Here is a 26,173-nt window from a genome sequence, read left to right on the forward strand (position 1 = left end):
CCAGTGCAGATCCCAGGCTCCGGGGTGCCAGATTCCCCTGGCAGAAGCACCTGTCTGGGGACGCCCCTCCCTGTTGTGTGTCTTTGTCCCCCGGGTGGGGTTTTTTGCAAGACCCTGTCTCTACCCCTCCTAGGCATCTCAGGGTGGTCCTCCTGTCCATTGTTGTGGAAAAGCAGTTCCTCTAGTTTACAAATCTTTTTCAGAGGGAACGGATCCATAGGTAGCTGTGGATTGGGTGTGTCTGTGGAGTCCGATCTCACTATGCCATCAACTTGGACCCTCCCTCTCTCTGTATTTGGCCCATTTTTAAATCGGTTGTTAGTTTTCAATAATTATTATTGAGTTTTAAGAATTCTTTGTATATTTTGGACAATAGTCCTTTATCGGATGGGTCTTTTGCAAATATTTTCTCCAAGTCCCTGGCTTGTCTTTTAATTCTCTGGATGTTTTCTTTCACAGAGCAGAAGACTTTAATTTTAAGGAAATCCAGCTTATGAATTATTTTTGCAGATCATGTCTTTGGTGTTGCATCTAAAAAGGCATCACCATACCAAAGGTCAAAGAGGTTTTCTCCTATGTTACCTTCTGAGAATCTTATAGTTTTGCATTTTCTATCTAGGTCTATGATCCATCTTGAGTTAATTTTTTGGGATGAGTGTGAGGTATGTGTCTAGGTGTGTGTGTGTTTTTCATGTGGATGTCCAAATGTTCCAGCAGCATTTGTTGACAAGACTGTTTTTTGCTCCCTTGTTTTGCCTTTGCTACTTTGTCAAAGGTCAGTTGACCCCCCCACTGTGGGGTCCTATTTCTGGGCTCTCTGTTATATTCTTTTGATCCATTTGACTCATCTTTCACCCACACCACACTTAGACATCTTTTTTAAAAAGTAACAGAGCAGGTAGGCTTTGCCCTGGCTTATGGTACGACCTCAAGTAGGTTTCTCCTCTCTGAGCTTCAGGTCTAGTATGGGGAGCTAAATCTCTAGCACTTCCTAACGTGTGTGCTTCTCAGACCTGGTGAAGGCCTGGTTTTCCAGTTTACAGTCTGCTGCAGACTGTTAATTTTTGTAAGATACAGTCAGACCACTTACCAGAAGAACAATCACGTGCTTACATGGTTGTAGTGACATCACATTGCTGTACATGTTCCTAACCGCTCCCTCAGCTTCTGAACTTAACCTTTGTGACGGATGGCTGGGACCGGGGGGGGCACACTTTGGTAACGCTGTTCTGCACAGTGGGCTCAGGTTGGAAAGATGCCTGACCTGGCCGCCTAGAGCTGCTTGTGAGAACAGGAGCTAAGGTGAGGCCTGGGGATTGGCTGGTTCCAAGGCAACGTGGGTGTCAGCAGGGGCTCCTTCCCTTCTCCAGCAGGATCAGACTCCATTGTTGGGAGCCCGTCTGTTCGCCTCCCCCCTACACCCCCGTGTCCATTTTGTGCCGCACACTTCTCACATTGACCCCCGCCTCTCTCATTCGAAGGCAGGGGAACCACTCAGGTGGGCTTAGGGCCATGGTGCGGGGGCCCTGAGAAGGGGCTGTGAGAGCGAACTTGGAGGGGTCAGGTTGAAGCAAGGCCTGCTGCGCTGGGTGGGTGTGAAAAGAGGAGGTGGGCGTGAACAGCTGCAGTGGCTGGGGATGATACTAGTGCAGACTGGCACATGCCAGAGAGTTCCAGCCTCGCCGCTCTGAGAACGTAGGATCTCAGCACGTTGGAATCTTTGAGTCTCAGGGTCATGGGCTCCCTGAACTGGAACGAGCTGCAGGGCTCACTTCATTGTCCAGGCTGGGTTGTTCACCTGCGCTTCTTCCCTGGCCTCTGGCCTAGGCCTGAGCTTTAAGCGTCTGCTCTGCCTTGAGGCTGGATGCCCTGGTTCCCAGTGCTGCGGGTGAGTAGAGGCTCCTTGGATGCCCTTGGCTTACCCTGGATGATTTTGCTTTATTTTGAAGCTTCAGACACTGTGTGCTCAGATTGACTGAGAACAACTCCCAGCCCCTGATGACCAAGCTGCAGTGGCTCTTCGCCTTCCTGGAGCACAGCCAGGTGAGTGCAGGGGGAGTTGGGCGTGATGGAAGGCGGCTCTGGGCTGACACCCTTCCCTGCATCTGGCTACAAGGCCCTACTTCCTGGTGTAAGCTGTTGAGGCTGGCGTGGGTTCATGGTCGTTTAGTGCCTCATGGGACAGGAGAGGGAGTGCTTCCTTGCACCCCCTTCTGTGTCCTGATGCCCAGGTCTCTCCCGTCCGTGATTCATGCCCTTGCGTTAGGTGTTGCTTTGCTCATCTGCTGTCCTTTTTGAGCACTTGCATTGCCAGGCACCCTGAGGGCTGTATTTGTTTTGCTCATTGTCTCTGCCCTCATGGAACCTAAAACCCTTGGCCAAGCATTATGCAAGGCTCTGCGGGGGCCACGGAAAAGGAGGAAGCCACAGTTCTTGCTTTCGTGGAGCTCATAGTCTGGTGGGGAGGGTGGACCTGCAAATAACAATTGTAATGCTTGAACGGAAGGAAATGCAGTGTTGTGTGCATGCAAGGGAGGGAAAAGCTGATTATGGTGGGGGAGGGGACCACTGGGAAGACATCACAGAACAGGTGTCTGTGCATCTGGGTCTTGAACTCTGTAAGCTTTTGATGGAGGAAATGTGTTTTAGGCAGAGGGAATGGCAATGAATAAGGGTCTGGAAAGAAAGAGGTGTGTTGGGGAAGAGGATTTGTTCATCTCCACGAACCTAAGGCCATGCTTATGGGCTGCATGGACTTGGTGGAAGAGGATGGGTCAGGGACAACGAGGAATGGGGAGGACTTTAGGGAGGAGGCCAGGAAGTTTGGGACAGAGAATCCCCAGGTACCCTTAGGCCTAGCACGTGGCAGAGCTGGTTAGTGAGTGGCCTCCTGCTCCTGACCCTGCCTTTCACCTGCCTTGGTCCTAGCGGCCTGCCATCTCTCCAGAGAACTTCCTCTCTGCATCCTGGACACCCTGGTTCAGCCCTGGCACCCAGCAGGACTGCTCAGAGTATCTGAAGTATCTGCTGGATCGGTAAGAGGGCTGGACCGGGCTCCGCGTGGGGGCTTGGGAGCCGGAGGAGGGTGCCCGAGGAATAGCCCATCTCTCCGGCTGCCCCACTGCACCCGAGGAAGGCGTGGAGATGGTTGCCGCGAGGGGTGGCCAGGGCTGCGTGTGAGGGACGTTTGGGAGCTGCTGATTGGAGCCGTGACTGGGGAGGGGTCAGGGCGAGCGTGCGCACGTGCTCTGCTTGCCGAGTGCGCGTGTGTGCGTGTTCAGCCCAGCGCTGGGGGCACGCGCGTGGAGAGGCGGCACATCTCCACGTGGTGGGTTCGTGTGCCTGTCTGGAGGGAGGTGTGCTTGGCTTGTGAGTGCATGTGCGTGGATGTCATTGGCACGTGTGTGGGCAGACTCTGCAGACCCACGCACACGTCTAAACGGGTGGATCCTGGATAAGGTAGGTGGCCCAGATCAGGCCCGAGCGCTGAGAATGGATCTGTGCGTATGTATGAAATCCCTGTGCTCTCTGCTCCAGGCTACACGAAGAGGAGAAAACAGGGACAAGGATCTGCCAAAAGCTCAAGCAGTCCAGCTTGCCCTCCCCTCCCGAGGAGCCCCCCAGCCCAAGTCCCACCTCTGTGGAGAAGATGTTCGGAGGGAAGATCGTGACTCGGATACGCTGTCTCCGCTGCCTCAATGTCTCCTCCAGAGAGGAGGCCTTCACGGACCTCTCTCTTGCTTTCCCCCCCCACTGAGCGCTTTCGCCGCCGCCGCCTGGGCTCAGTGATGCTCCCCGCAGAGGACATCGGGGGCCGGGACCCCCCACCACCCTCCCAAGCCCAGGTTCCAAGCAGGGTGGGTCCTCGGAGGCAGAGGAAACACTGTGTCACGGGGGACGCACCCCCCTCCGTCCTGGACATTGAAGGCCTGGGCCCCCAGGGACCTGGGGGGCAGAGCAGTGGGGAGGAGAAGGTGGAGAGGGAGGAGGAAGCACAGGAGGAGGAAAGGCCCCGGGGGGAGGAGGAGGAGGAGGAGGAGGAGGAACAGGAGAAAGAGAAAGAAGAGGAGGAGGAAGAAAAGGCAGAGAAGGAGAAGGAGGCCGAGAAGGAGAAGGAGGCCGAGACGGCGAAGAAGGAAGAGGACAGCCCGGGACCGGGGACCCACCGGGGTGGCGCCGCCCCCGCCGGGGAGGGCTCCCGCTCTGTGCTGGACCTGGTCAACTACTTCCTGTCCCCCGAGAGGCTGACGGCCGAGAACCGCTACCACTGCGAGCCCTGTGCCTCGCTGCAGGACGCCGAGAAGGCGGTGGAGCTGAGCCAGGGGCCGCGCTACCTCATCCTCACCCTGCTGCGCTTCTCCTTCGACCTGCGCACCATGCGCCGCCGCAAGATCCTGGACGACGTCTCCGTCCCCTTGCTGCTCCGCCTGCCGCTGGCGGGGGGCCGGGGCCAGGCCTACGACCTGTGCAGCGTCGTCGTGCACTCGGGGGTGTCCTCGGAGAGCGGTCACTACTACTGCTACGCCCGCGAGGGTGCCGCCCGGCCGGCCCCGGGCGTGGGTGCTGCCGACAGGCCCGAGCCCGAGAACCAGTGGTACCTGTTCAACGACACCCGGGTGTCCTTCTCCTCCTTCGAGTCCGTCAGCAACGTCACCTCCTTCTTCCCCAAGGACACGGCCTACGTGCTCTTTTACCGGCAGCGGCCCGGGGAGGCGCCCGAGGCCGAGCCGGGCTCCCCCAGAGGCCGGACGGAGCCCACCCTCCACAAAGATCTGATGGAGGCCATTTCCAAAGACAACATCCTTTACCTGCAGGTGAGCGGCCCCCGGGCCTCTGAGCTGATCTCCTGGGTGGAGGGCTTCCCTGCACAGCCACCGGCTTAGAGGGTGTTCTGCTCTGTCTCCTCCTTTTCTTTTTCTTTCTTTTTTTTTTTTTTAAGATTTTATTTATTTATTTGAGAGAGAGAGAATGCGAGACAGAGAGCATGAGATGGGGGCGGGTCAGAGGGAGAAGCAGACTCCCTGCCGAGCAGGGAGCCCGATGCGGGACTCGATCCCGGGACTCCAGGATCATGACCTGAGACGAAGGCAGTCGCTCAACCGACTGAGCCACCCAGGCGCCCTGTCTCCTCCTTTTCCTGCCACCCTGTCACTGACCCCTTCCTGATGGAAATATCCTGGTGGGTAGAGAGAACCCCTTACTTCAGAGGCGCAGGCGTTCAGTAATCACCAGTTGTTTACCAACGCTCGTCCTCAGTGTGCAAAGGGGCACCATGGGGTTGCGTGGTGGAAAGTCGAGGCTTCCAGGGGCACCTGGGGACCACGCTGCCCGTGTCCTCTCGTGTGCCTTCGACTCCCCTCTTTACAGTCGGGTGGTATCAGAATACTTAGCAGCAGGAACAGCAGAGGCCACGAACCACCAGAGTAGTACCCTGGGGTCCCGTGTGGGGACACCGGGCCAGCGTTTACGTCTCTGCTGGGCCTTGCAGGCAGAGGCAGGGCCGCGGGGAAGGAGCGTCTGTGCGGTGGCCTCCGTTCAGCCTGAGGCACGTTCCTCGTGCCTTGAGGGGCAGTGAGCTGGACAGCCGTGTCAGGACAGCAGGGGGGACCCTGTGTGCTGTGACGTGATCCTTGGAGTCCCTGCACCTCCTTCTCCTTGGGGCCATGGCAGGCCCTCATCAGTTACTCAGCCTTGTGTGAAGGAGTTCCTTTTTTCCAAGGGGCTAGGAGTTTTTACTGGGAGAAGAGTGGTTTTGAAGCCTAGATCGAGGGTGGAAGGATGGATCCATCCCAGCCATTCTCCTGCGGAGCTGGAACACCCGCGGGCAGGAGCTGAGGCTTCTCTGTGCTTGGCCCTTGGGCACGTTGGAGACACTCAGAAATGCTGTGCCGGATGGCACTGGGGTGGGGTTGGGGGAACAGTGAAGGAAGACTCTGGCTTCAGAGCCTGCATTTTAAGCCTCCTTCCCCACCCGCATCTGTGTTCCCAGGAGCAGGAGAAGGAGGCCCGCAGCAGGGCGGCCTACATCTCTGCGCTCCCTGCATCTCCGCACTGGGGCAGGGGCTTCGATGAAGACAAGGATGAGGACGAAGGCTCTCCGGGAGGCTGCAGTCCTGCAGGTGGCAGTGGCGGTGACTTCCACAGACTGGTCTTCTAGTGTGGACCCAGCCCCAGGCTGCTCCCAGCTGCGGGGGCCCCACAGCTCACTGCAAGGGAGGCCTTGACCCTTTCCTTCTGGGAACCGGGTGGGGACCGAGGCCAAGGCGCTCTGCCAGGTGGGGGCTGAGGGAAGCTGTGGAGGCTGTGGAGGCAGGTCCAGCCCCTAAGACAGGCCCTTCCAAGGGCAGGAAAGGGGGAGAGGAAGCTTCTGGGACACGGGTCCTCAGCCTGAAGGGTGTGCAGAGACTCAGATACAGAGGTGAGAGCCAAGCCCCTGACACTGGGATCAGCCCCATTCAGATTTCTCACCCAAGTGTCCTGGTCAACCTGAAGCAGCTTAGATGGACACTCTGGGCCTTGTCCCCCCGTCCCCCCCAGCAGGCTATGTGACGGGGCTGATTCACAGCTCCAGTGCTTTGCCATCAAGTAGCATTTCCCTCCTCGCTCCTTTCAGACCATCCTATCGCTCTGTAGTACGAGCAGCAGAGCAGGGTCTGGGGCGTGTGTCCCCGCGGCCCCTTCTGGGCTCTGAGGGCTTTCAGAGGCACACGGTGTGGCTGCCTGCACCCCTGGTACTTGAGGGGAGTGTAGGTGGGAAGCAGCCTGGCGCGGGGGCAGAGACTGTCGGTGCAGAGGGGGCAGGACAGCCCCCTTCCCCCACAGCGGGAGACCCTTCATCCCCAAACCCCATCTCCCCAGCCTGCCTCAGTGCCTGAGATGCCGCCATTTGCATCCCCTTTCTGGTTGAGCGAGAGAATCCTTACTTTACTGCAACTGTGTTTGTGTTTCTCATGAAGCCGTCGTTGGACCGGAGGAAAGCTGGCTGGCTCAGCTCCTCCTTTGTGGCATTCAAGCCGTGGCCTGGGCACGGGGGGCGGTGGGGGGGGGGGGGGGGGTGAGGAGCAGCTATGGACGTCAGTGTGCCCGGACACTGCTGTACCCTTCCACATGGAGAGAGGAGACCCAAACGGGAATAAAGTGGGTTCTCTGAAGCCTGTAAAGATGTCGTTCTTTCTGCCTCCGTGGCTGTGGCGGCGGCCGTCCCTTTGTTTCTTGCTGTCTGGGCTGTGAGCAGGGTACAGCCTGTACCCTGTTGGCTCGTGTGACGCCCCACGGGAGGGGACAGCGTGCTACCCTGAAGCGCCAGCAAGTGAAAGGTGAGGACTGGGAGGACCCCGAGGGGAGAGCTGGCCCAGCAGTGGGGCCCTTCCCCAGAGGCCGGCGCCGGCAGGGAGGAGGACAGGCTCAGTACCCTGAGGGGCAGGTACCCACACTCCGGGCTGCCCGAGGAGCTCCTGTCAGTCAGGGGGACTCGCCTGTTGGGTGAAGCCAGAGCCCCCGTATCTGGGGATTTTTCAGACGCCGAGAACCCCGGACTGCCCAGAACTCGCTGCCACTGCTCCCCCGTTCTCCCCCACCCCAGCCCTTCCCTGGGAGAACCTGGTGCAGGCGTGCGGCCCCTCCCGGGACGGACTCGGGCACCTGCCAGGAGGAAAGGGGGGAGGCAGCCCCCCCCATCATCTCCCCAGGTGCCAGCCCATTCTTGGAGCTGGAGAGGTCACACGGGAGCCCTTTCCACCCCAACCCTGCCCATCTGGGGGAACAAAGTACGTGGGAAGGCAGGGACAGAGGCTGCCGCACGGCCAGGGGCCGTGAGGGCCACGACGGCCGCCTGCCAGTGTTGTAGGTGGAGGAGTTGAGTTTTGGCCCAAGTGTCCAGACCCTTGGGACATCAAACCTTAGGGATCAGTGACACTGGGCTGGTAGTCTCAGAGTTCGTCTGCACACTCCGTGCACCTTCTAAGGCAAAAGGGTGGAATCAGGAACACACATTCCAAGGTAAGGAGGAGTCACTCTTGTTCCGGGTCAAGACAAGGGCCCTGTTACTTCCTATTAAAATGGAAGGGAGCAGACTGGCACCGAGTGTTCTGGGGGCCCTGACAGAGATGTGTCTGGGCCTCCATGTGGGTGGCCCCCCCCCAGCAGGGATTCTGTGCAGGTGGGGTCCCTCCCCGGCGCCTTCAGACGAGGCAGGCTCCAGCAGCCTTCTCTGGTTGCTTCTAACGGACTTTATTGTCCTGCTCCACCACCACAGTAAAAAGGGCCCTACAAGCTCCAGGCCTGTGCCGAGTGTCACCACAGCAAAAACAGGACCCACCGGAACACGTTCCCACCCCACCCCAGACCTACTCACAGGATAAATACGTTACATTTTTTTTTAAAGAAAACAGAATAAATTAATAACTTAAGTGATTAGGCACCAACAGTGATTTGAAAAATTAAATGTCAATTTTAAATGGTATAACAGGGCAAGAACCTAAGACTGGGCTGCTAGCCCCTTTTCTCTTCCCGACAATTCTGTGCGAAATGATTCTAAATTTCAAGACACGTGTAACCAACACACAAGACTACACACCACCAACTATCACAGGACAGCCTGCACCTCGAGGGGGCCCCTCCGCAGGCAGCCCAAGGAGCTTGGAAAGTCCCAGAATGCTGGCTCCCGGAGGAGGGAGCTGTAGCGCTCCTGGGCCCAGCCCCGCTTGCCTCACGGGTTGCGGACGAGTGCGAACTGCATCCAGAGCTTTTGTCAGAAGGGCGTGGGGAGGGTGGGTCAGCCGGGGCTTGGGGCAAGCCCTTGCTCCACTCACTTCGGAAGGGGAAGGGTTGTGCTTCTCTCCTAGGAATGGGGCATGTTTGAAGGGTTTCAAATGTAGAAGTCCCCGAAGTCCATCCCGGGGAGGGGACTGGGCTCCCTGACTAACGCTCTGGGTGCTGCCCGTCCCTAGTGAGCCAGGCCCTCCACAGAGAGACAGCTCAGCTTCAGCATGCAAGGGCCTCAGCCACCATCTACGCGACCACCCCTTCACAGGTGGTGGCTCCCTGGGACCTTGCTTAGCCCATCTCCCTGCAACCCTCCCCCCTCGCTGCCGCTTGGTGCTGCTGGCCCGGGCACCGGGAGTCCTGGGTCTGCCCTTGCCAGGCCCCTGAACTGCCAGGTGTGTACGAGACACCGGTCATTTGAAGCCCGTGAGCCCGAGTCTCTGCCCTCAACAGGCCAGTGTCCTCTTAACACTCCCGTCTGTCTCCACCGCCACGCTGAGGGCTTGGGAGCTGCAGGAACCAAGAGCTGGAAGGAGGCCTCCTTGGACAGTAGAGTTGAACACTCCACTCCATTCACCTCGTGCTGACTCAGCACACACACGGGCTGGGGGCACAGGGCAGCACCCCTCAAAGCTCGGCCCTACGAGACCCTGCAGAGGGCCTTCAAGGGACCCAGTGTCAGCCACTGCCATCAGCCCCAGCGCTCCAGGGTGACTGGACCCCAGCCCTGGCCTCCTTGCCTAGAAATCCGCTCCATCTTCCGGCCCCTCAAGCCCACCTCAGCACCACCCCCTTTCTGCCAGATACCACCTTCCTCTGATCTGCACCAACCTCCTGAACCAGCAGCCTTGCTTCCAGTCTCTCTCGCGGCCGTCACCTAGGTCCTGTGCCCTTGTGTCTCCACCCACCCCTGCCTCCAGTGCGGGGACACACTGGTTAATTCCGCCGTCCCAGAATCAGTGCTCGTGGAGTTGAACTGCTAGGAGAGGGGCTACTGCGGAGAAAATCCTCCCGACCGGAGTGGGGCTTCTGAGACTGGCCAGGCATGTGCTCGCGGGAGCCCGAAGGTGAGCTGTAGCCACCTCCGTCAGCCACGGTGGCAAGTATTTTTTTCAAAGGAAGGTGGTCTGTTACCCCAGGGTGGGATGAGACCTCTGCAACCCTAGATGATTTGGGCAAGAACCATCAACACAAAAGATTCGGATCTCTCCTCCCCAGCTTAGGACAAAGTGTCTGGTGGGGGAGGGTGCAGCTCATGGGGCGGCCTTCCAAGCCATGGGAGCAGAGGCCTGGCCTCTCCTGTCCCAGGGATCAGGTCTGAGGCTAACGTGGCTCTGGGCCTCCAGGGAGCGGCCGCTGGAAGATGAGCTGGGAAAACACCAGGGGCTCCCGCGACCACACTCCTACCGGCCTGGGCCCTGGCAGAAGCCCCAGCCCTCCCCCACGTCCTCTTGGCCCCACGGTCCCCTGCACTGCTTTCCCCACGTCCCTCACAGGGCTCCTTCACTTCTGCTCAGGCCTGCAGCCCCAGGAGCTGCCCCGGCTTGCCCCCCCCACCCCCCCGCCTGCCCCTGGCCGCACTGTCTGCCTCCAAGGTCTGTACACGGCCTCTCAGCCCACTGGTTATCTGCCCGCCCCCCACCACCTGTCTTGCAGAGACACACTTGCTGCACGCTCCCCGCTACAGCACCTCCCGTCCGCCCCACGCTCCCTCCCCACTCTGCACTGCCTTCCCTCAGCACCAGCCTCCGCCCGCACCCTGCAGCACCCAGCACTGTCCCCTCTGGCGGGGTGCACCCCCAGAGGAGGGCCTGTACGCCCCACGGTTCTAGGGCCCCTGACCCCATGGGATCCTGGTCACCCCCTGCTCCTGGTTTGTGGTTGCCCATCCTCCTCTGTTTTCCCTCCCTTGCGTCCTCCTTCCTCCTCTTGCCTCTCCGAACCCACCATGGCTACACAGTGGCGGGGCCACTGCCCAGATCACCTGCCTTCTGCATCGGGGACCTCCTTCCTGTGTCCCTCAAGACCACTGCTAACCTTCCTTCTCAACTCCATCTTCTGGGGGGCCATGCCTCTCCTCTACCAAGAAACAAGGATGAAGAAGTCCCTGTCCACTTTGGTCTGCTGGTCCTGGGCTCCCTGGATCAGTGAGACAATGTGGCATCTTCTGGGACTGAAGGAGAGGTAGCCCAGGAGCTGGAGGGAAGAGGGCTTGAGGGCTATGACCGGAAGTGAGGTGTGGAATCTGGCTCAGAGCCCCAGCCCCTCCCAAAGCCTAGTAGATATTCAGGTCTGAAGGACAGGAAGAGGCTGAAGGATGCTTTTTGGCAACAGCTCTAACTAAGATGGATAGAGGCATGGCCGTTACTGATACAAATCAAAGGTGGGCCCCGAGTGGGCAGAGGGTGGGCCTCCATCAGGCCCTTACCTCTCAGAAGGGTTCAGGGTCCCTGACATCAAGTGCTTTGAAGGCCAGAGTGGCAGGAGGGGGCACTGGAAGAGGAGAAAATGTGTGTGTGGGGGGGACCGAGGGGAGGAGCCAGCTCTGGAGATGCTGCCTCCGGGCACCTCCCCAGGCGTGGTGGCCCCTGCGTCACAGCTTAGCACCCTTGGAAGGCTCCGAGGACTGCCGCACATCTGTCCACTCCTGCATGGTGTTCTGCAGGGCCTGGGTTTTCTCCTTGTCCACTTGAACGTAGTCCACCTTCTCATCGGAAGTGACAGATGACGTGGATGGCTGAGGACAGAACAGGGAGGTGGCTGTGAGTTATCCGTATGGTGAGGAGCAGGGGTGGGGGCCTCTTTCTGAGCTGCCTCAAGGGGAGATGGGCCTCTGCTGCCACTCGGACCAGCCTCAGGAGCCTGTATTGTTTCTGAAAGGGGCCTTTAAACCCCAAACTGCATCATCTCGCCTGTTCTGCAACAGCCTGGGTCAGCACTCCTGATTTCCCAGGCCTTCATCTCTGCCTCCACCCACCTTCCAGGGAAGGAATTTGCCGGGGGCCAGGGAACACTGGCAGCCACCCTGCTGTCTGGACTGGGCAGCTGAGTGTGCTTCCTGGGGAGGCTTTCCGGGGCCGGGGAGTCCCTTCTGCAGGTCCCTGTACCAAGGGCAATGGATGCACCTAGACACTGAGTTCTCAAAGGGGAGCTCAGGACCAGGACACAGGATCCCCGAGCCTCGGCTCTGTCATTCAGTGTGCATCCATTTGCTCATCGGCACAAGGGGGATGGACTGGCTGAGAAGGTCGGACAGACCTCAAGCACCTGTGCGTACAGAGAGGAGGCGTGCGAGCCCCCTAAGACCCAGACTAAAGGAAAAGCAGTCAAGCGGTACAAGGCTGAGTGCTGGGACACCCCGGTACCTTGCGGTGGGGGCTGGGGGAGCTCGGCTGGAAGTCCAGGGCCAGATAATCAACGCTGCCCGTGCTCTTCTTCGGGGCGGGACTGTTGGTGCCACTGGGAATGGGAGATGCAGACACTGGATTTTGCTATCACAAAGGAGGGAAAAACCATTAGTAAGTGGAGGAAACAGACTAACACACCACCCGGGAAAACCCACAGCTCTGGGCGTCTCATGTCCTCATTTAAACCTTCATAACGGTCCTGTGATGTAGGTACTCGTACTCTTCTTGTTGTTTAAAATAAAGATAAAACTGTAGTTCAGAGAGGTGGCCTGACTTGGCTGGGGTTGTACAGCTGGTGAGCGGGGACGGGAACCGGCTCTGTCACCCGGCTCCCGGACCCGCACTCGTCCCGCTGTGCCTCCCTCCCAGGCCGGCCGCCCGGCCGGGTCTCCCCCACTGGCTCCCGGACAGACCCCGTGGTTGCCTGCTGGCCCCCAACAGGGCGCCCCTTTCCTTTACGCCCCGGATGCTGGGAAGCCTTCGGTGGCACCCAAGCTGCTTCTCTGAATCTCCCGGCCCGGTCCCTCCTCCCCGGGCTCCTGCAGCCGCCCTTCAACGGAGCCACTCTAGGCTCCTGCCTCCGCCCGGGCACCGAGACCAACTTGTCGAGGATTTTCCTGAAGTCTCATCCTAATGAGAATGGCAACAGTCCTGTGTTCTGTTTCTTGGCTGCTGACTGTTCGGCTGATTCGTTCTTTCACTACTGATGCAGCAGCTACAGGTGCTGGGCAGCGACTCCCTTTTCAGTGAAAATGTCACGGAGGAAGCTTCTCGTGCTGACCGTGTCTACGTCTCGGGCCTGGCCTTTGGCACCGCACGTCATGGCACATGTGTGCCCCCTCCGCTGAGGAGGTAATAAATGCTTACGCTCGCATTCTCGCTCCTGCTCGTGGGAACAGCAGTCAGGAATGAAGAGTTCTTGACTTTTGAAAGATTTTAACAGGACGGAAGAAGGACGTCAACCTTGAAGGTTGCCCTAGTCACTCTCTGTAGGCTCCCAGGGACGGTGCTGAGGCACTGGCCTCGTCCGCTGGCCCTTTAAACCTTCTGGGGCTCCCTGTGGACTTCCCCAGACAGCATTCGGGGTCATTCAGAGCTGGATCCAGCCCAACCTCCACCTGGAGCCTTGGTCAACCGCCCTCCTCCTCCTCTGTGCCCCCGCCAGCCACCGCCCTTCTCCCTGCGAGGCTGTCCCCACAGCACCGCCTCTCCACCCACGGCGCAGCCGGCCTCCCCAAGGGCAGGGCCCGTGTGACCCCACTGCGCACAGGAAGGATGGCGGCAGCAAAGGGGGCGCCTGCGGGGGGGCCCGGGCACTCGGGCAGCAGTCACTCCCGTGGAGCGCGGACGACTCACCATGGGGACGTAGTTCTCTTCGCTGTCTCCGGAGTCCGTGCTGGTGATGCTCTGGGTGGAGATGGGGCGGCAGTACTGGGAGGAGCCGCAGTTGACGGTGTGGCTGCGGTGGGGAGAGGACCGTGACCTGGGGAAGCGCTCAGGCTCCCGGCCCCAGACTCCGCCCTCCATCGGCAGAGGAAGGTCTGCTACGGGGAAGGCGCGATGACTCCCCCTTCACAGACGAGGAGACCGAGGCCCCAGAGACCTCTCGGCCACCGCCGGCGCGAGCATCGGGCTGCAGCTCCCGACTCAGCCCTCGCAACCCCGCGCCACGCGCCCGCCTCCCCAGGTGGACACTCACATGGCCCTCGACCAAGACTTGGTGACAGGTGACTTGAAGGGGAGCTCGTCAATGACGGTGTTGTTTCTCAGGTCAAGTGGTGTTGGCTTCACTGCAGCAGGAACAGAAAGGCAAGCGATCAGCCCCTGCTGCTGCTAATGGCGCGCGGCCACACGCGGCCACACGCGGCCACACACCACACCTGTATATTCACGAAGGCTTTCGCATTCCCGCTTTTACACAGGGAACCTGAGGCCCAGCAGCTTCTGTGGTCTTTGCCTATGTTGCTAGGCCCTGAAGTCATGTCTTCAGATTCTGAATGATTATTTTCTTTGCAAGCATATTCTGGAGTAATCATATTTTCAGAATCCAAAATGGAGACACTGGGTCTGACAAGAGACTGCTCTCCCCAGACGTGTGGCTGTACACAAAAACAAGAGACGGTAACTGAGGCGGAGGACGTCACTGCCACTCGCGGACCAGGCTGTAGAGCCCGCAGGGGAGGAAGGCGAATGCACAAAGCCCTTTAAGGCTTCACTTCAAATGCTAAGGTCTGAACTCGCCGCTGACCAGACCAAGTTGGGGGGCTGGGGTATCCTGCCCGGTTGCTCGACTTCTCCCTCTGGATTCCTGCCACTGGCCCCTGGCCAGCAGCCTGAGGGAGCAGAGGGCACGGATCTAGGCTTCCTGAACGTCTGCTGCATACCAGACCCGGTGTCCAGATGCTTTCCTCCAGAACACACCACTGTCCCCATCTCACAGCTAAGAAAACTGAGCTCGGAGAAACGGAAATGATTTACCCAAAGCCCCTCCCGAGGAAGCGCTGAATAAGGATTCCAACCCGCATGTAGCCGGTCGGAGAGCTCACGCCTTTCTCGTCCAGCCGAGTTATCTTGTAACAGACCGCTCCGCCAGATCCAGTCCTCCTCCCACGTCCTCCAAAAGCAGTTTACACTTTACAAGGCACTTTTAGGCGTATTATCTGTGCTGCTCAGTGCTCTGCAAGTATTCACAGTTCTCAGATGAGAAACAAGGCTCAGACACACAGAATGATTTGCTTCTAATCCCAGGTGGCAGAGCCGGCACCGGAATGTGTCCTGTCCTGCTGGCGCCCGCACCCCTGCCCATCCAGGCTACTCTGGCCGCCAGCCCCTGGGCTGCTGGGCCACGGGCACGAATTTGAGCGTTTGTGTATGTGTATGAGAGCTGGGGGAGGTTTAGGCCCCCAGAGGCTAACACTTCCTGGCAAGGAAAGTTCAGGATCCACTCGATCCCTAAATGAACGCAAACAGTTCCTGGACACCGTCCAGAGATGGGACGGGGAGAGAGGAGACTCACCTTTCCGGTCAGGTTTGAGGTTGCGGTTGACGGGAGGTGGCTGGATCTCACTCCCTCGGCTGGGGCCCCGGTGCATAGAAAGGGCTGCTGAGGGGTAGCCAAGCGCCTCAAAGTGGTGGGGGCCCGGGCTCATGGGGATGTAGACACTCTGGGAGTTATCACTTGCCCGCTCCGTGGCCAGCAAGGTGGAGGACCCTGGATTCATGGGGACGTAGTTGTCCTCAGAATTGGTGCTCTCGGACCGACCCACAGCGGTTTTCCCTGGCTAGGAGGGGGAATGGAAGAAACAGGAAGGGAGTGAGAATCTGTATGCAAGGCGAGGAGAGTTATAACTGAGTTAGCTGCCCCAGGAAGCTAGTAAGGCAGGCCCTGGGGAAACCAAGCAGGAAGGCACAGTGGGAGGCGGAAAGCAACGAGGTCTGTGGGTCCCTTCTAGTTTCCACAATCCCTTGGGACCCACTGGAAATCTGTCACAGTCCTCTGGTATCAAATACCCCTGGTGGCTGGGTGCAGAAGGCTTTGTGGGGGCCTGACCACGCTGAGGGTGGCACAAGCCATGGAGCGTATGGGTTTGGTTTAGGACCTGCTCTTCATCTCAGGTCCACACTCCCCATTTGCGGGCCGGCGGCATCTGAAGCCCGAGCAGGGCCAGGAGCCCAGGAGAAGCCTGGGCCCTGGCCAGTGAGGTCTGGGCCAGTGTGCTCCCCAGGCCAGCTTGCAGGGTGACCGCCAGCTGCAGTCGGAGCTGCCGCCAAGGTGTACAATGCCGTCATCCTGGCCCCTACTCCTGCCAGGAGTCTCCTACCCCTGGCCCGCCTGTCCACACAGACAAGGAAGCTGCCTCTGCTTTGGTTACCCAAGTTCCATCATTTCAGTGGGTGCAACGCCAGGCCCTCATCTGCTTGGCGAGCTGTGGTCAGCCCCCTGCAGAGGGCAGCCTGGGATCCTGCACTCAGACCGTACTTCTGCCACCAGGACGGCCTCTGAGCACCGCCCCTACCCGCAGTCCCACGCTGCAGCCCCTCCTTCGGGTGGAGTCTCACGGACAAGCCTGCTGCCTCAGGTTCCCCATCCCAGGGCCTGGGGCCTCTGCATTCTAGACCCGTCCTACTGACTTGGAGGGCTGGCGAGCCTTGTGGTCTAGCTCTCTAAGTACACTCACTTCTTCCACACCAGACACCTGTATCTTACTTTCTGAAAACCCAACCCAGGCATCTGGACGGAGACAAGAAACAGGCAGGTCCCTAAGAGGGAGAAGCCATCACTCTTGTGAGCTGTACTTTTTGTTCCCTGGAGTGTGACCTTAACCCACCCAGGCAGGCCTGAGGACCCCTGGCTAACCCCCACTCACCAGGAAAGAACTGACCGTATCACTCATGGACTCGGCAGACCGGCCTGCACTCTCTCCACCACGCTGCGGGTACTCGTAGGACTCACAGGAAGAAGCTACGAGAGAGGAAAGGAGATCCATGTGCTGATACTTCCCCAAACCCTCAGCAGAAGATACTACTCTCAAACCCAAGTGATAAGGTACTACTTCCATCCCATCATTCCTCCGTTCAAAAACTCCTCCTAGGCTTCTAGATCTAACTCCAGTGTTGGCACCTACAGAGGATCCCTCCTTAACTAACTACTCCTTCCCTCAGGTACGCCCCTCTCCTCTAACTCCTTCGGCACTCAACTCCTGTCCCACTCATCCCTGCCATCGCGTCTATGAACACTATAGGAATAATGATACTGGACTAATTTATATATGTTGGTTTTATTTCTCCAACTAGATGTGAGCTCTCTGAAGAGTAGGGACATGTTTTATGTACGTCAGTTTCATTTCAATTCCAAAGCACAGGTGATTGATCCAGTAGCTGATGGACTGAAAGAGTACTGAGCCCAAACTCAGGATCCCAGGTCCAAGTCCCACCTCTGTCCCCGACTGAACTTGCAAACCTTAGTAAGTCTCCTAACTACCATGGGCCTCATGTGAAATGGAGACACTGAGGCTCTGTCCCACCACACTCTCAGGGTCACTACGTGACTTAGACAATAGGATGGATAGGAGCAGGCTTTGCAAGCTATACAGCACGATACAAAATGAAAGGAATTAATATGACTATACTTTTTCGTCACACAGAGGAAGCTTATTCAGGGTTGGAATATGCTCAAGGGAAATTAGTGACAATAAAATTTATACACTTCAGAGAGAAATCCAGATTTTAACCAAAGAGATTCATGTGTGGCTTAGAAAATATTTAGTAGCTCAGGGCACCTGGGTGGCTCAGTCATTAAGTGTGTGCCTTCGGCTCAGGTCATGGTCCCAGGGGCCTGGGATCGAGCCCCTCATTGGGCTCCCTGCTCCGCGGGAAGCCTGCTTCTCCCTCTCCCACTCCCCCTGCTTGTGTTCCCTCTCTTGCTGTGTCTCTCTCTGTCAAATAAATAAATAAAATCTTTAAAAAAAAATTTATTAGCTCAAAATTTGTTTTAATAGTCTCTTAGTCCACATAGGTTTGGCTCCAGTTTGAACTGGTCCTCTAAATTTATTTTTTCTGTCTTTGATTTATATAAAAATGAATCAAATACTATGATTTGGACTTCCAAACCCATAATAAGTTGTGTTGTGGTTAACCAAGAATGTTCCAGCTCCCTGAGTAGAACAGTAACCGCTCTCAAGCAGGGTCTGCTACACTCTTGCATTGCGGGCATCCACAAATAGCCTCCAGTGCTGGAGGACCAGCCAGGAAGGGGTTTGGGTACAAGATCCCTAAACCTGTGAGTATCAGTGACCTGGGTGGGCCTTACATCTCCTCGGTGTGGATGACCAAGGACTGGCAAATTACTGAGAACTCCCAAGCTACCTCCCTCTCCCCAGGGTCACAGCCAGGGATTATACCAACCTCGGTGCAGTCGGCTGTTGTCCATGGCTGGGAGGGTGTTGCGCCTGGGGATGGTGGCCGCGGCAGAGATGGATCTGCTGCTTTCGCTGATTGGAGGTCTCTGCTGAGGGCTGCCCCATCGAGGGGTTTCTGCCTGACTTGGCTTGGGTGGCCGGGGAGGGGGGGGCGATGGCCGAGTCCCCAGGAGTGGCCACTGCCATGGCATTGTGGTTCTTGTCCAACGTGAACGTCCTAGGGATCTGGTAGGCTGAGAGCGGGGTGGCTGGAACGTCCATATTGTCCACTAGGAGGTCCCCGAACTCCCGACACAGGGTGTTGCTGGGCGTCTTGAAGGTGTATACGTCCTCGTTATCGGTCTCAGAGCCTGTGAGGCTGCCCTTAGTGTGACCGTGGGAGGCTAGGCTCCGGGGGAGGTCGTAGGTACTGTCTCTGAATTCCGTATTGTGCCGGCTTGGCTTGGGGAGGCTATAGAAGCCGTGGACTTGACCACTGACCCCATTGACACAGTGTCCGTTGCCCTGGGCAAGCTTCTGTACAGCTGTGTCGCTCCTCATGAGAAATGAGGCCCTGGTGCCCTGAGAGAAGCTGGCACTCCTAAGAGAGAGAGAAGAAGGGAAGGGATGGGGCAGGTTAGAGGGGGCCAGGACTGCCCACCCGGGGAGGCAAGCTGGCGTGTTCAAAGCCCCATTCAGCTGGCTGGTAAACCAGGCTGAGGAGGCCGGCAGGCCTGAGGTGTATCCTCGTTCACTAGCTGTGTGACTTGGCATGAGGGACTTTCTCTTTCTGAGCTTTGGTTAATGCATTTGCAAAAATGGTGATTAAAAACATACGACGAAGGTTGTTCAGACATTAGACCCCAGGAGATCTAATATACAGATGTTCCATCCATGTTAGCCTTTAGCCTCGCCCTACCCCCGGACGGCTATGATTAGCGGAGGTCGCTCTTACCCCTCACCCCTCTGCATGAACACGGCAGCTGTACCACCCGCCTGTTCGTTGCTTTAAGTACCCCAGAGTGTACACATTTGCATACGAAAGCTGTGGGACAATGGAAAGAACCCTTAAACTGGTGTCATACACTAGCAAACAGGTCACTTCACCCGAGTCTCCGTCTTCCCGCTGTAAAGCCAGTCCGCTAATGGCTGTGCAAGTGATACGTTATAAAGAACGGTTCCCATGGAAGCTACCTGGGTATTTTCTCTCAGGTATTATGGTTTGTTGAAAGGCATTTAGGGGGGAAATAGCTCTTTCCAGAAGACCAAAATTTTATAGGAAAAATGGCTTCCCATTTGGGAACTATATTATAGACAGAAAAAGTTTTGAGGATTACTGTTTTAAAATGTAGGTTTTGGGAAATAAGGCAAGACTAAACAGTAAAAATAGATCTGGGACTGGAAGGATTTGTGTGAGCTCCACTCAGCCCCCACCCGAAGGCATGGCCTGGAGAGTCTCTGGCTCTCCGGGGTTCATCCAACTCTGAAGTTCATAAAGCCACCGGCCTAATGAACGTCATTTTCAAGCTGGATTCTGTGTTGTGTGGAGGTGGGCGGTGTGGGAAAGTGGAAGGTGAGGTTCTGAGCAAGTAGGGATCCACGTATCTCACATTATGATTCTTCATAGGATTTCATAGAATCACTGTTCTAGAACAATCCTTTACAGTCGTGATTCTCAGCCTTCTGAAAGTTATAAGCTTCTTCAAGAATCTGATTCAAGGTTCTTGGCACTTCTGACCGGCATGAGGCAAATCTCGTATACATACAAATTTGCATGATATAACTGGGGCGGGTGAGGCGCTCATAGCCCTCCTGAAGCCAATCTGCTAGAACTTTTGCCTCATACAAGCATATATGTAGCTCCTGGGGAGCTTGTTATTTATGGATGTGGCCACCAGATGGTGATAGAAAATAGGGCCCAGTAGTTTAGAAAGAGGAAGGGAAACAGGTGTCTAGGCCAGGCTCTCGTAAACTGGCATCCTTGACCACTGGGGAGTTCCATTTCACTCCCCAAACCTTCAGTGGCCCTTCTCTTCTAGGCCTCCGTGTTCTTTCTCCTTTTCTTTTCCATTTCACACACATAACCAAGCCACGCACCATGGACCTAGATCACTGAACCTCTAGCCTTTTGATAATGGAGTGCGTGGAACAAAGGATGGGGGAGTCAATGGTAGATATAAGGCTGGATGTCCCCACTGAGATCTGTTCATTTAACAAACGTTTACTGATGTCCTATTTTCCACTGGGGTCGGGCATAGTGGATAGACAGATGCCTCCTGCCCTGGGGGACATAGTGGTGGAGGAGGTGACATGCATACCGATCATTATAATCAGCTCTTGACAGATTTATACTGACCCTCCCTGGTGGTGGTGGTACAGAATGTCAGGGGAGGCTTCTTCAAAGATCTTACCGTTCAGTGAGTCTCGAAATTGTCCAGGCGAAAGGCAAGAGAGGGGCAAAGGTGTTCTCGTGAGAGGCACGAAGAAGTAGAACACAGCCTAGCAAGGGAAAGGAACTGCAGCTGCTCAGGCTGCAGCAAGCGTGTTAGGAGGCAGGGCTGAGAGGTGACAGTGCAGGGGCCAGGCTGGAGCTGCTGGGAACAGGGGAGCCCCTGGAGGGTTTTAAGGCGGGATGGGGAGAACATCACAGGTGTCCTGCAGTAACCTTAAATACTGTTCCATGTTTCACATAATTTTATTCGAACCTTAACCTGATTCAGGAATGAATTCATCATCTTCTTCCCGACTCTCCCTTGGGAATGCACCAGTCACTCAAGCCAGACACCCGGGAGTTACCCACATTATAATTTTTCACTCAAGAACCCTGTCAGGTCCTACTGAATCCACCCCAGTTCAGGTCCTCCTGGTTTTCCTTCCGCATAAATGAAAGGGCTGGTAGCTAGTCTCCCTACCATCCGCCAGATCCCCTTGACGTCCTCCAGACATTTACTTTCCTGACTTGCCAGCTTATGCATTTCCAACACTGTGCCACTGCCTTTACGACTAAGCTGTACTCCGGCTCTAATTCACCTCTCCAATCTCTTCTCCCTGTTCCCCTCCCCACTCTTGGATCCACTCAGCCAAACTTCCCTTGTTCCCAGTGGGCCCCATGCAGTTAAGCCTCTGGGCTTGGCTGCGTTGTTCACGCTGTCTGACAGGCTTCCTACTGCAACCTGGCAAAGCTCCTGCTCCCATTTATCCTTCTAACTCTGCACAAATGGCACATTTGTAAAAAAGATTTTATCTGGGGTGCCTGGGTGGCTCAGTTGGTTAAGTGTCTGCCTTCGGCTCAGGTCATGATCCCGGGGTCCTGGGATCGAGCCCTGCATCCGGCTCCCTGCTCCGCGGGAAGCCTGCTTCTCCCTCTTCTGCTCCCCCTGCTTGTGTCCCCTCTCTCGCTGTGTCTCTCTCTCTGTGTCAAATAAATAAAATCTTAAAAAAAAAAAAGATTTTATTTATTTGAGAGAGAAAGAACATGAGTGGGGGCAGGGAGGCAAGAGGGAGAAGCAGGCTTCCCACCGAGCAGGGAGCCCGATGTGGAGCTCGATCCCAGGACCCCGGGATCATGACCTGAGCCGAAGGCAGACGCTTAACCGACTGAGCCACCCAGGCGTCCCGGTGCATCTTTTAAAGCTGTTCCTTACCATCCTCTACCTCCAAGCATAAGCAATCACTTGCTCAACCCTGTCCCTGGAGCAGGTAGAAGTGTTATCTGCGTTATGTACCACCAGTACTGGTCTCCTCCACCAGACTGTGATTTCCGACTGGACGAGCAGGCCCACGGGCTGACAGGGGCCTCCAGAAAGGAGCACGGTACTGCGCCGGGCGCGTCACACACGAGGCCGTTCTGAACCCCCTCGCCTACCCCACGAGAAGAACCGCCCTGGCCTGTGCAGGGAGCTGCAGGCGGCAGAGGCAAGGCTGAGAGAGGCACCCCTTCCAGCCCGCAGCCCCTGCCCCTGCCCCCCCCCGCCCCCGCCCCAGCGCCCGCTGCGGCTGGGTGGCCCGAGCCCATCACCTCTCGCGCCGCTCTGCTCGCGGCTTAACACCGCCCAAAAGCGCTCCCTTATCTTTCAGCAGTGCTCTCCTAGCTTTCCTCAGCACTTAATTTTGCAACAGTTCTTTGGCATTTTTCCATATAGTTTCACGCACCACACACCATGATTTCACTGTTTTCCACCCTGCTCCTAGTACCTTCATGAAGAGCCCAGTCTCATTTTTAATAGGTATGTTCCCATTTAAAGAAAGCGAATGTACACACGGTCCTAAGTGAATTAACCACCACTTAGTTCTGTGACTGTCACTGGTGATCTGAAGAGGTCATGTGGACCATCCTTCTGCATTTACCCTTCTCACAGGGATCCTCCCGGTGAGGGAAGAAAACGCAGAAAACGCTGTCTCACAATCTCTAAGAGGTGAGGTGATCTTTGCATCTCAAACCCTTCTGGTGGCAAGTGTGAGCCAGCCTTCTCATTGTGGTTACAGGGCAAAGTTATATAGACAAAATAAATGAAAGAAAAAGTTGTATATTCTCAGCCTTTGGTCCATCAAAGCCACTGGGTGAATGAGTCAGAGGTCTTAGAAATGATTAATCAAAGGCAAGTCCTCCATTGCCATTTCTCATTTTACTTTTCACCCGCCGTCTTTCTGCAGAATACTGCTGCAGGGTCAGTGATGCATTCCATCTGGAATCCCATCACTTGAAATTTTAGCCCCCACCCCCCCCGAACCTTGCCCAGAAGCATGGCTCTCTGAGGCATGTGACTCACCACACCGTATCACCTGCTACAGGTAAACAGCCTCCTGGAAATAGGAAGAGAGAGAAGGTCTAGAATCTGAAATGAGGCCCTAAAGGCTGGAGGGAAAAACTACATCCAGGCAAGACAAAAAGGACTCCACTTGTCTTGATGGGGTCAGTTCAAATACTCCTTCCTTGGTGACAGTTACTACTTTGAGGAGTTACTTTTGCTCAGTGGAAAAGCTAGATTTTGAGAACTGCAGTCATTTTAGCTGGAACGCATATCTGGTACTTGAAGGAAGAATAGTGGCCAAAACTGTAGTAAAAGATAAGTAATTCATAGTTTTATCTCTAAGGTGCTTAATTTATTGTACAGTATGTCAGGTTCCCCCACAAATGAAAAAAGGAATAGATAAAGGCTGGTTATGATTAGCCTCCGTTCTCTCTCTCTCTCCCTCTCTGTCACTACAGTAATCCAAACAGACATATTTATGTCTATGCTAGGCAGAGATGAATGAGCTGCTTCTCTCTCCCAAATCCCCACTCAGAAGGAACCCTTTGAGGGGTGCCTGGCCGACTCAGTTGGTGGAGCATGAGACTCTTGATCTTGGGGTTGTGAGTTCGAGTCCCACACGTTGGGTGTAGAGATTACTTAAAAATACAGTAAAAAAAATAAAGATGTAACCCTATGAAATTATTTTGGAGGTCAAATGGGGTAACAAATGTGAGAGCGCTTTGTAACTATAAAGCATTATTTCTTTTTTCCAGAGCACCTAGTATGTAATGTGGATGTCAGAAGCAGGATAGCAGTACATCTGTCAATGTCTGGCACTGTCAGTCTTTTTTCTTCACCCATTCCCGTGGACATGAAGCAAAACTGCTCGGAGGTTTTCACATTTCCCTGGTGATTCTGCATCTTTTCACTTGCCATTTCTGTATCTTTTTTTGGTGAAGTGTCTATTCAAATCTTCTGCCCATTAAAAAAAATTGGGTTGTTTGTCTTAAGTTGTAATAATGCTTTATATTTTCTAGAAATAAATCCTTTGTCAGATATATTTGTTTTGAGTATTTTCTCATATTTTGTGACTTGGCATTTTGTGGGGTTTTTTGAAGAACAAAAGTTTTAATTTTGATTCAACTACTTTATCAATTTATTTTCTTTTATGATTCTCCCTTTTTGTACCCTATGATAAAAATCTTTGCTTACCTCAAGAACACAGAGATGTTTTCTTCTAGAAATTTCTTACTATCACATTTTACATTTAGGTCTTTGACACATAACTTCTTTTTTTTAAAGATTATTTATTTATTTGACAGAGAGGGAGAGAGAGAGCACAAGCCGGGGGGGAGGGGGGCAGCAGGCAGAGGGAGAAGCAGGTTCCCTGCTGAGCAGGGAGCCTGATGTGGGACTCAGCGCCAGGACCCTGGGATCATGACCTGAGCTGAAGGCAGTCGCTTAACCGACTGAGCCACCCAGGTCCTCCTAAAATACTTTTATTTATTTATTTTTTAAAGATTTTATTTATTTATTTGACAGAGAGAGACACAGCAAGAGAGGGAACACAAGCAGGGGGAGTGGGAGAGGGAGAAGCAGGCTTCCTGCTGAGCAGGGAGCCCAATGCGGGGCTCGATCCCAGGACCCTGGGATCATGACCTGAGCTGAAGGCAGACGCTTAACGACTGAGCCACCCAGGTGCCCCTGACACATTTAACTTTTGAGTAGTGTGGTATCAATAAAGGTTTTTTTTTTTTATACCAGCACCATTTGTTGAAAAGACTTTCATCTCCCTATTGGCACCTTTGTCAACGTGTGTGTGTGCATGCGTGCGCACACATGCACACACACACGCTTCACCATTCTGTTCCAGGGAGGTCCATATGTTTACCTTTTCATCAAAACAACATGGTCTTGAAGAAGACAAAGACAAAGGTTTGTCTGCAAGGCTTGAAATCAGGTGGTATAAATCCTCCAATTTTTTTAAGTTCTTTTAATTTTTTTTGAAGATTCATTTATTTATTTGTCAGAGAAAGAAAGAGAGAGAGCATGAGCAGGGAGAGAGAGAAGCAGGCTTCCCGCTGAGCAGGGAGCCTGATGTGGGGGCTCGATCCCAGGCCCCTGGGATCATGAACTGAGCCGAAGGCAGATGCTTAATGAACTGAGCCACCCAGGCATCCCTGTTAAGTTCTTTTAAAAATCATTTTGGTTATTCTAAGTTGTTTGGAATTTCATATCAACTTTAGAGTCAGCTTATCAATTTCTATGAAAATGCTTGCTGGGATTTTTATTTGGACTGCACTGGAGCTATAGATCAATTTAGGAAGATGTGCCATTTTTTAAATTTCTTTTAAAGATTTTATTTATTATTTATTTGAGAAAGAGAATGAGAGAGAGAGAAAGAGAGAGAGCACGAGCAGGGGGAGGGAGAGGGAGAAACAGACTCCCTGCCAAGCAGGGAGCCCCAACACAGGGCTTAATCCCAGGACCCCGGGAGCATGACCTGAGCCAAAGGCACTTAACCAACTGAGCCACTCAGGCACCTCTAGATTTGCCATTTTAATAATATTGGGTCTTCTAATTCATAACTATAGCATATCACTCTCCATATTTAGGTCTTTAATTTCCTTCAGCAGTGTTTGATTTCAGTGATGAGGTCTTGCAAGTCTTTTTTATTCCTAAGTAGTTCATGTTTTTTGGCATCATTATATAAGAATTTTTTAAAAGTTCATTTTCCAAATGTTTGCTTCTAGTATGTAAAAATTATTTTAGATATAATAATCCTTATCCTGTGACCTTGCTAAATTCACTTCTTCATTCTAGCAGTTGTTTTCTAGATTCTTTAGAATTTTTATATAAACTATCAAGTTACCTGCAAATAGAGACAGTCTTACATCTTCCTTTCTCATCTTTGTGCCTTTCACACTTTTTGTCTCCTTATTGGACAGGCTAGAATCTCTAGTACAATGTTGAACAGAAGTGGTGAGAGCAGGTATTCTGTCCTTGTCCCCAGTATTATGAGAATATATTTAATATTTCTCTGTTAGGTATGATATTAGCTGTAGGTTATCCTTAGAAGTCTGTTACTAATTTGAAGAAGTTTTCCTCTATTTATAGTTTGCTAAGAAAATTTTTATGAAGAGGCACTGAATTTTGACAAATGCTTTATCTGCATCTACTAAGGTGATGACTATATTATTTTTCTCCTTATTCTCTCTTTTTTTTTTAGGAGAGGGAGAGAGTAAGAAAGAGGAGGGGGGAGGGGCAGAGGTGGAGGGGGAGAGAGAATCTAAAGCAGGCTCCATGCCTAGTGCAGAGCCCCACTTGGGGCCTGATCTCACAATCCTGAGACCATGACCTGAGCTGAAATCAA

At 54.6% G+C, this 26,173-nt stretch overlaps 2 protein-coding genes across 2 annotated transcripts in view; one reads left to right on the forward strand and one right to left on the reverse strand.

Annotated features, from left to right (window-relative positions):
- Window positions 1–7,044, forward strand: part of USP35 (ubiquitin specific peptidase 35) — a 52,888-nt gene extending 45,844 nt beyond the window's left edge. The window contains 5 exon segments of the mRNA XM_034995046.1: window positions 1,950–2,043; window positions 2,929–3,035; window positions 3,538–3,745; window positions 3,747–4,814; window positions 5,990–7,044. Of these exon segments, the coding sequence (XP_034850937.1) occupies window positions 1,950–2,043; window positions 2,929–3,035; window positions 3,538–3,745; window positions 3,747–4,814; window positions 5,990–6,157 (1,645 nt within the window). The 3' untranslated portion in view covers window positions 6,158–7,044.
- A 3,300-nt stretch (window positions 7,045–10,344) lies between these two features.
- The window catches only part of GAB2 (GRB2 associated binding protein 2), a 187,363-nt gene continuing 171,534 nt past the window's right edge, over window positions 10,345–26,173 (reverse strand). The window contains 8 exon segments of the mRNA XM_034995047.1: window positions 10,345–11,500; window positions 12,129–12,254; window positions 13,527–13,629; window positions 13,870–13,960; window positions 15,187–15,451; window positions 16,538–16,632; window positions 18,075–18,237; window positions 18,239–18,668. Of these exon segments, the coding sequence (XP_034850938.1) occupies window positions 11,357–11,500; window positions 12,129–12,254; window positions 13,527–13,629; window positions 13,870–13,960; window positions 15,187–15,451; window positions 16,538–16,632; window positions 18,075–18,237; window positions 18,239–18,668 (1,417 nt within the window). The 3' untranslated portion in view covers window positions 10,345–11,356.

Source organism: Mirounga leonina, unplaced genomic scaffold (genome assembly GCF_011800145.1).
Source record: "Mirounga leonina isolate KUSES-001 unplaced genomic scaffold, KU_Mleo_1.0 Mir_92, whole genome shotgun sequence".
Classification (NCBI taxonomy): domain Eukaryota; kingdom Metazoa; phylum Chordata; class Mammalia; order Carnivora; family Phocidae; genus Mirounga; species Mirounga leonina.